The 14,418-nt window shown below is 41.3% G+C and overlaps 2 protein-coding genes across 4 annotated transcripts in view; one reads left to right on the plus strand and one right to left on the minus strand.

Annotated features, from left to right (window-relative positions):
• Positions 1 to 10,464, plus strand: part of LOC124046513 (ATP-dependent RNA helicase TDRD9-like) — a 32,629-nt gene extending 22,165 nt beyond the window's left edge. Inside the window, 8 exon segments of the mRNA XM_046366955.1 lie at positions 108 to 365; positions 579 to 746; positions 4,091 to 4,161; positions 4,237 to 4,346; positions 4,641 to 4,737; positions 9,482 to 9,620; positions 9,733 to 9,924; positions 10,089 to 10,464. Coding sequence (XP_046222911.1) covers positions 108 to 365; positions 579 to 746; positions 4,091 to 4,161; positions 4,237 to 4,346; positions 4,641 to 4,737; positions 9,482 to 9,620; positions 9,733 to 9,924; positions 10,089 to 10,187 — 1,134 coding nt within the window. The 3' untranslated portion in view covers positions 10,188 to 10,464.
• Positions 10,465 to 10,809: 345 nt separating this feature from the next.
• The window catches only part of rtn1a (reticulon 1a), a 50,472-nt gene continuing 46,863 nt past the window's right edge, over positions 10,810 to 14,418 (minus strand). For all 3 annotated transcript variants that reach the window (XM_046366947.1, XM_046366948.1, XM_046366949.1), the window contains 5 exons: positions 14,236 to 14,374; positions 13,723 to 13,792; positions 13,052 to 13,098; positions 11,774 to 11,832; positions 10,810 to 11,620 (listed from right to left, as the gene is read on the minus strand). In XM_046366947.1, coding sequence (XP_046222903.1) covers positions 11,578 to 11,620; positions 11,774 to 11,832; positions 13,052 to 13,098; positions 13,723 to 13,792; positions 14,236 to 14,374 — 358 coding nt within the window. In that variant the 3' untranslated portion in view covers positions 10,810 to 11,577. The remainder of the gene's footprint in view (positions 11,621 to 11,773; positions 11,833 to 13,051; positions 13,099 to 13,722; positions 13,793 to 14,235; positions 14,375 to 14,418) is intronic.

The raw sequence follows: 14,418 nt of genomic DNA on the forward strand, positions 1-14,418 counted from the left end.
AAAGTCTATACAGTATGTTTCCTATATCTTCCTGATCCACCCTATTTTGGCCACATCCTAACCAGATAAAATGTGCCTGTATTCTGGTGTGACTGTGTCCTACTCAGGCCCAGGAGTTTCGTATCTCGGGGATGCATCCATCAGCCCAGTCCATGATCCTGGGGGACCAGTGGAGCAGCCGCGCACGCAACCGCTTCATAACACTGGTGAACGGCCTCTCACTCATTGTCTCCCTGTTCTCTATCCTGCACGGCGTCATGCACGTGGAGCTGCTCATCAACACCGACACGGTCACCTCCAGTGTGGCTGATATCATGATACAGGAGGGACACGCCATTAAGACCGACGAGAGCTTTGAGTCCAAGGTACCTTAAGAAACACAGACCAGCTTTCTGTCTTCACTGCAGAATCAACTGCCATGTATCTTTTTGGAAAGTTGTGCTAATGGGGAATTGTTCAATTGTGGTATTCTTGTAAGGCTTGGCTATAAACAAATATCATTCAGTGCGTCCTAGCTGTCCAGCAGTAGGAACACAGAGGCTGTGGCCCTGACAGTGCTGTGTGGTTGTGTCTTGCAGCAGAGCCACGAGGTGCTGATGTCTCTGTATAAAGACTTGCAGGACGGAACCTTCACCCCCAACGCTACCAGCAGCTCCTGGAAGACCAACAAGGAGAAAGAGAAGCAGCTCATCGACAGCCTGCTCCAGTCCTTCTCCAAGACCAGCTGGTCCTTTCTGAAGAGCAAGGCAAGAACACTGGCCAAACGGCTAATTCACATTTCCTAGGTTGTGTTCAATAGACTGTCTGTCTGGTTCAACCAGACAGTGTTAGTTCACCACAAGATGGCGCCATTGGCATTTTGGTAGCATGTGAGCTGGTGTAAATTTTGTTCTACAGTGTATTAGTGGGCCAGGGCCACACCTTCCTGTCAGGAATTCCTGGGATACAATAGGTATCTGGTGATATTTAAAATGTATTTAATTAATTAATTGTTCCTGTTATTTAACACGTATAAGGGTATTTCTATAAATAATGGGGCCAATGTGTAACATTGGGCAAAACATTTCTGAATGGTACTTAGAGGAATTAAAGTGAATATATGCAAATTAGCCCATATCTCCACCTATACAACAACATATAATGTCTGTATGACCCCTGCTTAAAGAATGTATGTCAAATTCAAGGACTTCCAAGGACTTTTTCAAGCACTTCATTGTAATTTTCAAGGACCTCAATGTTATACAATTGTATAATTTATATAATTGTACATATAATAATAATAATAATAATATATGCCATTTAGCAGACGCTTTTATCCAAAGCGACTTACAGTCATGTGTGCATACATTCTACGTATGGGTGGTCCCGGGAATCGAACCCACTACCCTGGCGTTACAAGCGCCATGCTCTACCAACTGAGCTACATTATATAGGGCCTAATATAGAACCCATATGCACAAAAAGCTTATTTCTCTCAACTTTTGCACACAAATTTGTTTACATCCCAGGTGTGGCATAACAAGAAGCTGAATAAACAGCATGATCATTACACAGGTGCATCTTGTGCTGGGAACAAAAAAGCCCACTCAAAAATGTGTAGTTTTGTCACACAACACAATGCCACAGATGACTCAAGTTTCTATGGAGCGTGCAATTGGCAAGTTGACTGCAGGAATGTCCACCAGAGCTGTTGCTAGATAATTGAAAGTTAATTTCTCTACCATAAGCCCCCTCCAACGTTGTTTTTTAGATAATTTGGAATGATGTCCAACCGGCCTCTCAACCGCAGACCATGTGTAACCACGCCAGCACAGGACCTCCACATATGGCATCTTCACCTGCGGAATCGTGGCGGGGGGGTGGTATTTCTATCTGTAATAAAGCCCTTTTGTGGGGAAAAACAAATTGATTGACTGGGCCTGGTTCCCCATTTTGGGTTTGTATGCCCTTGAACTGTTTTCACACCGTGTAACATAAGGAGACACAATGTTACACTGCATTTCTGAGATCTATACAAAAAGTGTCCAACAGCTAGATCCAGGATTTGTACACTGTTCAAGTTCAATGTCTCATTTAATTGATTAATGCCTAATATATGATAAAAACAACTTACAATACCATAAATGCAAAGACCTCACACGATGTTAGACAAACCCAACTAGATGCCAATCATGATAGTGTTAAACACAGTTTTTAAATATTGTGTTATTATTTTATTGTGAAAAAGTAAGTATACCCTTTGGAAAGTGTCTTTTAATTAATTAACTTTTTACGTATTTGCACACATGGATATTTTTGCAAAATTCCAACCACAATCATTGATAAAGGTAACTCAATTTAACACACCACACACAATGTTTTACTTTTAAAATGTTATGCAATTAAAATAAACAAATGCAATTTCCTTATGCAGAAAAAGTGTACACCCTTACCGTCACCTAAAATTAGGATCAGGTGCACTAAAACAGGGGCAAATTATTAGGAAATCATTAGAGTACCTTGCGGGGGTCCAGCCTTCCATAAAGTTTTGAAACATTGTCTGGTTTGGTCTTTATTTTTTTAAATTTAACCTTTTACTTAACTAGGCAAATTCTTATTTACAATGACGGCCTACCCCGGCTAAACCTTAACCCGGATGACGCTGGGCCAATTGTGTGCCGCCTTAACCATATGGGTGCGTGGTAACACGTCATGCAAAGATCAGAGGCCCTCAGAAGAAAGATTATTGATGCCCGTGAGTCTGGGAGGGGTTACAAATCCATTTCCAAGCAATTCGAAGTACATCGTTCCACTGTCCGACGGATCATTTACAAATGGAGAAAATTCCAGACCACTGGCAATCAGGTCATCGAACCAAATTCAGCCCAAGATCTGACTGAAAGATGCTCATAGAAGTCTCTAAGAACCCCAGGGTAACATCAAGGGATCTACAGGCCTCTCTTTCCATAATCAATATCGAAGTGCATGAGTCAACTGTCAGAGACTGCACAAAATTTGCCTACATGGGAGGTCAGGAAGGAAGAAGCCTCTAATCTCAAAAAAATAATATCAAGACACGACTGACGTTTGCCAGACAACACCTGGGTAAAGACCAAAACTACTGGAACAATGTGCTCTGGACAGATGAGTCAAAGGTGGAGTTGCCGCAATGCCAGGTGAAAATGAAACTGCCTTTGAACAAAAGAACCTCATACTGACTGTAAAGCATGGTTGGCGTTATTGTTTGTGGCTGCTTTGCTGCCTGAGGGACAGCTTGCCTTCATTTAGTCAACCATGAATTCCATATTGTACCAGAGAATTATTGAGGAGAATGTGAGGCCATCTGTCAAAAAGCTGAAGCTGAACCAAACATGGATCTTGCAACAGGACAATGATCCATAACACACAAGCAAAGCTACAACAGAATGGTGCAAAAGAAGAAATGGTTATGGAATGGCCGAGTCAAAGCCAAGATCTCAATCGCGTCAATGATGTGTGGGGACTTGATACGGGTTGTGCATGCAAGAAATCCCTCCAACATGACACAGTTGAAGCAGTACCTTAAAGAAGAGTGGGAGAAAAAAATCCTCCCAGTCGATATGAGACTGATAGGCAGTTAAAAGAAACGACTACATTAAGATATTTCAGCCAAAGGGGGCAACACCAGCTATTGAAGCAAGGGGTGTACTTTCTGCACTATGGAATTCCGTTTCTGTTCCTTTTTAAATTGTTTTTTTTTAATCATTAAATGATTGCAAATTATAGTCTTTCAGTTTAATTTGTTATATTAGGTTACCTTTCTCTCAATAATGTTGAAGTGTCCAAATATTGTCCAAATATTTACAAAAAAATAAATATAATTTCCAGGGGATGCACTTTTTCACATGACTGTAGCTATGAACCCCCCTTATCTTAATGTAATGGCAGGGGGGGGTTCTGATTATTATCAGACTTATCAACAGCTGTAACAAGGTGTTCCGTGTAGGAAATACTAGCTAGTTTATAGAAAGACTCCGAACATAAATGTGTATGAATGTTAGTGGCTACAGAATGCCCATTTGAGTCTTACTGCTGATTTGTAAGTAAGTGTTGCTGATGCTGTTCCCAACAGGTTCCTGTGCATGGCCCATCCAGCCCTCACAAAGTCAACTTCCACAGCTTTTGCAATGTCAGCCACTACAGGTTAGTCCGTGTCACCCAGATCAGGTTATAGTTTGGCCCACTTCTGGTGACCGTGCTAATGTCAACTCCTTACAGGTCGGTGCGCATAGAAAAGGACCGCATCAACTCAGTGGCGTTGAATGACAGTCCTCAGGACAGCCATCAGAGGATGCTGGTGGCCGGGGGAGTGTCTGTCAGTGCCACGGGTACAGTACTGGGAATGGGATGTGACCTAGGATGTAAGCACACTCTAGAACAGGGTTATTCAGCTCTTACCCTATGAGGTCTGGATCCTGATGGGTTTTATTTTCTGCCTGGTAATTAATTGCACCCACCTGGTGTCCCAGGTCTAAATCAGTCCCTGATTCGAGGAGGGGTGCAAGTGAACTGGCTTCGTGGTCTACACTTGAATTTGAGGGCTCTAGAATAAGGGTGAGACCCTACCAGACATGGACTTTGTTATAACAGTAAGATGTGTGTGTGTGTGTGTGCTGCTCTAGGCGCATGCATTCTACTGAAGGAGACTACGCTGATGCCTCACATCCACGGCCTGCCTGCTCTCATCACCATGCTCTTCAGCCCTGTCATAGAGCTACGGTCAGTCTGCTTGGAGATAGTATGCTCCTCACCACATTCACATTTGATCAAATTACCTATCAGAGAACCGTACCTTAAGGTCCTATAGGGAATGTGAAATGATTGGGGTTCTACCAAGCTAACGTGGAATTGTTTTAAGACGATCATAACAAGTATAATTTAGCTATTTGGTTTAGAATTTTAGGACACCTTAAGGTATAAAAAAAAAATATATACACTGCTCAAAAAAATAAAGGGAACACTTAAACAACACAATGTAACTCCAAGTCAATCACACTTCTGTGAAATCAAACTGTCCACTTATCAAGCAACACTGATTGACAATAAATTTCACATGCTGTTGTGCAAATGGAATAGACAACAGGTGTAAATTATAGGCAATTAGCAAGACACCCCCAATAAAGGAGTGGTTCTGCAGGTGGTGACCACAGACCACTTCTCAGTTCCTATGCTGATGTTTTTGTCACTTTTGAATGCTGGCGGTGCTTTCACTAGTGGTAGCATGAGACGGAGTCTACAACCCACACAAGTGGCTCAGGTAGTGCAGCTCATCCAGGATGGCACATCAATGCGAGCTGTGGCAAGAAGGTTTGCTGTGTCTGTCAGCGTAGTGTCCAGAGCATGGAGGCGCTACCAGGAGACAGGCCAGTACATCAGGAGACGTGGAGGAGGCTGTAGGAGGGCAACAACCCAGCAGCAGGACCGCTACCTCTGCCTTTGTGCGAGGAGGAGCACTGCCAGAGCCCTGCAAAATGACCACCAGCAGGCCACAAATGTGCATGTGTCTGCTCAAACTGTCAGAAACAGAATCCATGAGGGTGGTATGAGGGCCCGATGTCCAAGATTGGCAAATTCGCCACTGGCGCCCTGTGCTCTTCACAGATGAAAGCAGGTTCACACTGAGCATGTGACAGTCTGGAGACGCCGTGGAGAACGTTCTGCTGCCTGCAACATCCTCCAGCATGACCGGTTTGGCGGTGGGTCAGTCATGGAGTGGGGTGGCATTTCTTTGGGGGGCCGCACAGCCCTCCATGTGCTCGCCAGAGGTAGCCTGACTGCCATTAGGTACCGAGATGAGATCCTCTGACCCCTTGTGAGACCATATGCTGGTGCGGTTGACCCTGGGTTCCTGCTAATGCAAGACAATGCTAGACCTCATGTGGCTGGAGTGTGTCAGCAGTTCCTGCAAGAGGAAGGCATTGATGCTATGGACTGGCCCGCCCATTCCCCAGACCTGAATCCAATTGAGCACATCTGGGACATCATGTCTCGCTCCATCCACCAACGCCACGTTGCACCACAGACTGTCCAGGAGTTGGCGGATGCTTTAGTCCAGGTCTGGGAGGAGATCTCTCAGGAGACCATCCGCCACCTCATCAGGAGCATGCCCAGGCATTGTAGGGAGGTCATACAGGCACGTGAAGGCCACACACACTACTGAGCCTCATTTTGACTTGTTTCAAGGACATTACATCAAAGTTGGATCAGCCTGTAGTGTGGTTTTCCACTTTAATTTTGAGTGTGACTCCAAATCCAGACCTCCATGGATTGATACATTTGATTTCCATTGATAATTTGTGTGATTTTGTTGTCAGCACATTCAACTATGTAAAGAAAAAAAGTATTTAATAAGAATATTTCATTCATTCAGATCTAGGATGTGTTATTTTAGTGTTCCCTTTATTTTTTTGAACAGTGTGTATATACAGACACACAGATACACTTACTCATTCCAGGGTTTTTATGTTTTACTATTTTCTACTGTAGAATAATAGTGAAGACATCAATACTATGAAGTAACACATTTGGAATCATGTAGTAACCAAAAAAGTGTTAAACAAATCAAAATATATTTGAGATTCTTCAAAGTAGCCACCCTTTGCCTTAATGACAGCTTTGCACACTCAACCAGCTTCATGAGGTAGTCACCTCAAATGCATTTCAATTAACAGTTCTGCCTTGTGGAATTTGAGCCATACGTTTGAGCCAATCATTTGTTGCGAAAAGGTAGGGGTGGAATACAGAAGATGGCCCTATTTGGTAAAATACCAAATGTATATTATAGCAAGAACAGCTCAAATAAGCAAAGAGAAACGACTGTCCATCATTACTTTAAGACATGATGGTCAGTCAATGTGGAAAATGTCAAGAAGTGGAGTCACAAAAACCATCAAGCGCTATGATGAAACTGGCTTTCATGAGGTTCGCCACAGGAAAGGAGGACCAAGAGTTACCTCTGCTGCAGAGAATAAGTTCATAAGCGTTAACTGCACCTCAGATAGCAGCCCAAATAAATGCTTCACAGAATTCAAGTAACAGACACATCTCAACATCAACTGTTCAGAGGAGACTGTGTGAATCAGGCTTTCATGGTGGAATTGGTGCAAAGAAACCACTACTAAAGGACACCAATAATAAGAAGAGACTTGCTTGGGCAAGAAACGGGCGCAATGGACATTAGACCGGTGGAATGGATAATCATGTGATGATCGATTTGAAAGCAATTGTAAAACATGGTCGTTGTGAATGTTTCAAAGCCTAACACAATTAAACGAAGAGCTCTTTCTAAGGTGGTGATTAATTCAAAATACATGCTCATATTAGAGTTTATTCATAGAAAATGACTCAATTGATAGTAACCCAGTAAAATATTATTGAACTAAGTCTAAAAGTATTTGTTTTTTAAATATACATAAGTATCAAAAGTGAAAGTATAAATAATTTCAAATTCCGTACATAAATTAAACCAGGTGGCACCATTTTCTTGTTTTTTGTTGTTGCCAGGGGAACACTCCAACACTCAGACATCATTTACAAACATAGCATGTGTGTTTAGTGAGTCTGCCAGATGTTCTCTTGATACTTTTCATTGTCAGGGAAAATGTACAAAGTACATTATTTACTTACTATTGATATTTTTAACTTTAAGTACAGTTACCCCAAGTAGTAATTTAAAGTATTTTTACTTAAGTTCTTTACACCACAGCCTTATGCTACTCTCCAAAATTTCTATCGACGAATCTGGAAGAGAACGTATAGTCGTAGGTGATATTGTTGGTTCATTGATTGTGCACGGTGACTTACAGTTAGTCTACAATTATATTGAATTTGATTTTCAAATATCCAACTGAAATATTTAAAATATTTTCATAATTGGTTGACACATTACCTTTTTAAGCTATACAGAATCTCACTACCTTGCGTTTCCATCTCATCTGTCCTTTATTTATTTCTCGAGCGTTCAGAGGGTGCGTCAACAGTTTAGTGAAATATGTTTAGTTGCGAAAGCGTTTTACTATTGTGGTTCCCGAACAGATTTCACTGCAGGAACACGTTTGGAGAGCCCATGGCATACAGGGTTTGGGCAGAATGTCAGCATTCTCCTCACAGTGGTTAATGCGTGGAGTAAAATAAATGTTATCTTTCTTTCTCAGCTGCTCATAATAAGCGCCACTATAAAACCAAAGTAGCCTACCAGGCATCATTGGAAAAAAGGGCAGGTGGGAAAAGCTCAGTTGGAGTTAATAGAGATGATGGCTTTTCCCCCCTGCTGCTGTTCCTGCCCATTTGACAATGGTCCATTCTAAATGGAAACAAATTTGACATATTAATAAAGACTAGATTAAATTGACAATAGTCTGATGGGTGAAAATATAATTACTTGATGAGGGAACAGCTGTGCAGCCTGAGGCATGGAACGGAGTGGAGCGTAAGCTTTTTTTTGCAACTTTCTCAAATCATCAATAGCCTACAGTCGCACCATGCAGCCCTTATGTTTTTATTCATTCACAACTAAAGTTGCCAAATAACTCTAAATCTAGCATATAGAACCTGTTTCAAATGATCCATTTTACGCTCAACATAACCATTTCATATGCACACTCGCTCCGTAATGGAAAAAATATCCCTTTTATTTTATTCTGCTAAATTCTTTATTTTATAGGAATATAATTGAAAATGATGGCAGGGGACTTAAAGGCATATCTTATCAGCTAAATGAACACGCCTATGGCATGGAGCATAGCCAGATAACATACAGTAGACCAACTTCTATTCTGTTTTTCAGAATGTGTCTTTAGACATGGCTAAAATAAATAATGGATTTATTGTAATGGTGTATATTCAATTGATTTATTATACTTTTTTTTGGTGTAAATTGATGTTCCAAAGGCACGCATCAGCGGCTTGTATGCGTGGAGATACTAAACATGTTTGTTAATTAAAGTTCAATTACCGTGAGACCAGCAGTGCTTTTTGCATGCCAATAACATGCTAACCGCACCTAACCTACTTAAGTTTATATAAACTGTTTGGCAAACCGTTCGGACACGACAGCTGTTTTCGTGAGAAGACCAATTTTTGGGATGTCTCATGGTCTGACAAACACGGCTCTAGCTCTGCCACCCTTCACTGCAGATGGGCTGTCTCATGGTCTGACCTACACGGCTCTAGCTCTGCCACCCTTCACTGCAGATGGGCTGTCTCATGGTCTAACCTACACGGCTCTAGCTCTGCCACCCTTCACTGCAGATGCGGAAGGGCGACATCGGTCGATAGAGACGCATCCTCATGCGGAAAAAAACACATCTCTAGCTTAAACTGACAGCTTTTTATTTTTTGCTTATTATATTTCCACACGTACTCTAGGGGGCTAAGTGGTAACATAAATAATGTTGTAATATTCACTTGAAATCATGCAGTAAGTTCTACAGGTCTGTAATGTAACCTTGCCTATTCTCTGCAGCACCAACGAGGAGAGGACCAGCTACACTGGTGCCCTCTGTGGTCTGGGGTGGAACGTCCATTCTCAGGAGGCTGTCCTGCCTGAACATGACACAGAGCTCGCCTTTGATGTCAAATTCGATGTGGAGGACATCACAGAGGTAGCTAACACCCTTGTAGTTCCTGCGTCAGTCCATTCAAATCAATATTCATCATAAAACAGGAGTGTCCACTTTCCACACATAACACGTGTTGTTTTGTTTGTTGGCTCAGATCAATGCGTTGCGTGTTGCCATCAACCGTCTGGTGTGTGAGGGGCCCAACGGTCCTCTGCACCTGGGGCCTGACAGGATCAACAGCCTGCAGGAGGACTGCCGCGAACGCCTCGTCAGGTTATTTACGAAGTCACCCCCTCGGGAAGACCTTGTTCCTGTGTACTATGAGGAACCAAATAAATGGAACCAGGTATGGCTTGAATTCACGGTGTAATGTTAGTTTTCCCCACTTCAATCAAATCAGTCCTGACTTTAAATAGAAAGTAAGGCCCATACTTAACTATAATTTCTTGTGTTCAGTGTATATTGAGTGTGTATGTGGGACTATTTTGTGTGCGTGGTGTTTGTGTGCAGGTGGATCCCAGTCAGAAGATGGAGATTGTCCAGAAGGAAGATGAAAAGAACAAAGGGGTCCTGTTCCAGCTACACCCCGTCACACTGCTCAACATGTGAGGCCATTCTAAAGCAGCACCCAGAAGCACAGCATGCTGCTGTTTTCACCTTGACTCTCCTTATTTATGTTTTACAAGATTTTCTTTTTCTGGAACCCTCGGAGGACATTCTCGTTTGATAATTGTGGTATATATTTGGATCATTTTGCACATGGTCCTGCCATGCTTCTCATGTCCTGGGTTTTTCTTTTTATTCAGCTTTGCTATTGCTGTATTAGGTGTTTGGAAAGTATAACTACACTATAATTTTGGGATATAAATCATTGATATTCAAGGAATGGAACTCCTTTTCTTCTGTATAAATGAACCTGAGTCACGGTATGGTGCTAGCTTTAGTTCAGTGACCTGTAGGCCAAGTTAAATTTGTCACCTCAGCATACTGACATGCAAGCACACACGTAACAGGAAAGGGCCTTCTGTGCCAGAAGGTATCTCTCTTTGTTCATAGAAAGTTATTTCAAGTCACTTTGGATATTTATCTAGTGTTGTATGCACTCTGTACCATTACGAAACATAACATCTCGTATGTCCTAATATTTCTAACTCAAGACGAGACTGCCCTTGTCAAAACATTTTGTCTTGGACCCTATTTTCAGTAATGGATCTGAAAAATGACAACATTATACATCAAGGAACATTTATTTGTCTTATTCTGTAATTAAATACATACTGTAAGTGCAAATAGTTAGACCAGGGTCTAAGAACTACATTGAGTATAGGTGAACATTGTACAAAGTTGGACAGTTAATTCAAACAAGCTAAATATCATCAGATAATCCTTGTCTTCATAGTAGTTGAACAACAGTACCTAAAACATGATATTGTGTGTAGTTACATAGTTATGCAAAAAACTACAATTACATCAAATTATTTTGTGCTTGAAAACACAAAAGAAATCATTTTGAAATGTGTATATATATTGACTATATATACTGAGAGAAGCCCCACCAGCTAACTCAGAAACATGAAGCAGTATTTAACATTGGCAGCAGAGCATTTCTGTAGGCATATCGCTTTTTGTGCCAAACCTTAGTTTGTTGTAAGCACTGAAGGAAAATAAAAACTAGTGTGAGAACTGCACGAAAGATACAAAATAATATTTACTCAAGGCTTGACTTCATGCGCTTAATAACAAGCAACACAAAATAAAAATACATTTTCTTCCAAATTGTTTACTTGGCTACCTAGACTTATCTTGAACATGGGTGATTTACTATGCGTGTTAACCATTCTAGACAGTTTTGGGGTCAAGGCTTCTCCAGTGGTTGGTTTTAGAGAACACCTTCTAGATGACATAGTACTACCCCCAGATAATGACAAGGCTATCCAACAATGATCAAGCTGTCTGCCACTGAGTCTGAGCTGGGCTCCACTGTTAGCAAGACTCAGGTCTACTCTTCCTTTCGCTTGGCCCCGGGGATCTTCGCCTGAATCCTGTCGAGACAACATGGAGGTCACCACTCTGATAGTGTTCAACTTTTCTAGTTTGTATCAAGATGAACATCATTCCAATCTATTTTATAGTGGGATGTTCCAGGGACTAGTGTGTTTATTCTTGAGTAAAAAAGGTCATTAACTGCTACTCACTTCCCCACCACAGAGTTCACTTGGGTCCGTATTAGTCCCACATATTGGTCAATCTGTGCCTGAGGGTGAAGAGAGGAAAAACAACTTAGATTACATTAAAAAAAAAGTTCTTTATCCCATTACTCAACAATATGAAAGTAGAAATAATTAAACGCAACAGACTTTCTATAAATCTAATGGGTAGAATACATTTATACTTCTCTGTAATACCAACTGCCCCACCGAAGACGTTCTTTAAAAAAAGTAAACTGTCATAAGACTATATGGGAAAATAAAACTCAGAATAAAAAGGAATGTTTTAGATCTTCCTAAATCTGAGGGTGGTTTTAACCTTCCAGACTTGGACCCGTATCAACTCACCACCCAGGGCTTTTACTTGCGACATATTGTTCCTCTTTAGTGCTTTTAACTATGGGTACATATTGAAGATGCACATTTATGGCCCCAAAAATATTTGTGTTTTTTCAAAGGATTAAGCTAAGAACATTCAACTTCATAGTTAACACTATAACAGCAAAGAAAATTAAATGTATTCTACAAGAACCAATGTCACTCCCTAAAAACACAACCCTATGGAACAATCCTTGGATATCTTTCAGAATTAACTATTGGAACATAGACTTAAAAATAACTGATATTGGCATAAATGGAGGGAATGTTGGAACATAACTAATAAAATTAGCATACAGTTTAACTAAACTGTATGCTTAATCCAGTATATTAATATATATACAATTTATTACACAAGACAAAATTCACAAATTCTACACCGCAATAGCAGTCATGTGTAAGTGTAAAGTGAACAATGACTATAACATTTCCAGAAGGCATGGATTATTCAATTCAAAAGTTATGGCCAGAGTTAGGTGGCTGTCAGAAGTATTGCAATATACATTTATTTACTTTTAATCCGTCTGCATATGTCAAGACATGGCAAATGAGGGTGCAGTGAGATACCTCATGGGTTGGATGATACTGTTCTTGTCAATCCTTTTGAAAAACTGAACTGGAAATCAACCAATCCTCCATGGTTAACACAATGGAAAGGTCAAATGTTTTATTATCGAAATGTTTGAAGAGCCCGGGTGACAGAGAGAATCAAAATGGTACAGTTTGAGGACATATGGCGGAGAGTGTGCGGGTGCTGCAGATGGGCGTGTGAGTCTGGGCACGTGTGATGTTGACTATGACTATGTTTGTATGTGTGTTTTGTTTTGTATTGTAAAAAAATAATCATGTACAGTACATGTGTTCTAGAGAGTGAGGGGAAGTTCTTACCTGGTTTTTCTCATAGACAATGGGCATGCTGAACATGGACACCACGGCTGTAGGGGAAGAGAGTGAGCGCGTGTTGGAGCAGTTAGACCTGGAGTGTCCCCCTGGGAATATTCTCATGTACACAATGTGTCAACTATGAGATCTGTTACGTCTTCAGTTGTGAATGAATCCTTTGAACAAGGCCCTTATTGAATTTAGCTTTTTTTAGGATGCAACTAATCCTAATCTTGGAAATCGATTGTTTTTGCTCAAGGGCAGAGCGATCAATAATCCACTGTGATACAGATTTCAGTAAAACTCTTACTGGTTCCATGAAGAACCATATGTGATGAGGCAACCATTAGGCTGTCTGAGTTGCTCTTGTCAGGTCATGTTTCCCTGCTCCACAGCGTGTGTTCTCACTGTGTTGGGTTAACCATTGACAGACACTGGGGTACTGTGATGCTTGCTTATTACAGCCCACTCCCCTGATTATAGTACATACTCCGATTGGCTCTGTGATGGTGTAAATGGAGATTTCAATATGATTCATTATATTACATTTTATAAAATGTTAGACAGCTGAGACAAAATACAATATGAGCTGTGTGTCAGGCTGAACATTGTGTGCAGTAGAGGGGTGCAGAGCTGAGTATAACAGCTACAGTAGCCAGTCGTAGAAGGATCCTCACCAAGAATAAGCAGAGTCAGGCCATTGAAGAGAGCGCCCACATAGGTCAGCAGCCACATCAGGACAGCAAACTGCAACACAGGGTAAAAACATTTAACTATTGGCACTGCTAAAACAAATCCACTCCCACAATTTATGGTATGTGCATATGACATTTGACTGAAGGTATGTCATAAAATGATTTGATGTTTTAAGTGTAACTTAATGTTTGACAGCAGGAATAGTACTGAGATGACATATGTTAAAGAATGTAGTGTTGGTAAGATGGTTGTGTCCACCATGTCATTATTATTACGATGTTTTTTTACCCCCAATTTCGTGACATCCAATTGCAATCCAATTACGATAACCGCCCCCCTATGGGACTCCCGGTCACGGCCGGTTATGACACAGCCTGGGATCGAACCCGGGTCTGTAGTGAAGCCTCAAGCACTGCGATGTAATGCCTTAGACCGCTGCGCCACTTGGGAGACAATGTCATTATTTTAAGCCCAGAGGCGAGAGTGAGGCTGACCTTCAGTGAGTCGATGAGGTCCTGGACCAGGAACAGCCTACGGAGCTCCTTCATACAGGTGTTGGCGTAGAGCAGAGCCTTGTCAGCATATTTACCGATCTGATCCTGGGACAGAGAGATCTCCACCTCCAGATAAGATCTGTAGGGAAGAAGTACAACAGACTATTAGTGTCCAGACTAAAG

The sequence above is a fragment of the Oncorhynchus gorbuscha genome, linkage group LG10, assembly GCF_021184085.1.
Source record: "Oncorhynchus gorbuscha isolate QuinsamMale2020 ecotype Even-year linkage group LG10, OgorEven_v1.0, whole genome shotgun sequence".
In the NCBI taxonomy this organism is placed as follows: domain Eukaryota; kingdom Metazoa; phylum Chordata; class Actinopteri; order Salmoniformes; family Salmonidae; genus Oncorhynchus; species Oncorhynchus gorbuscha.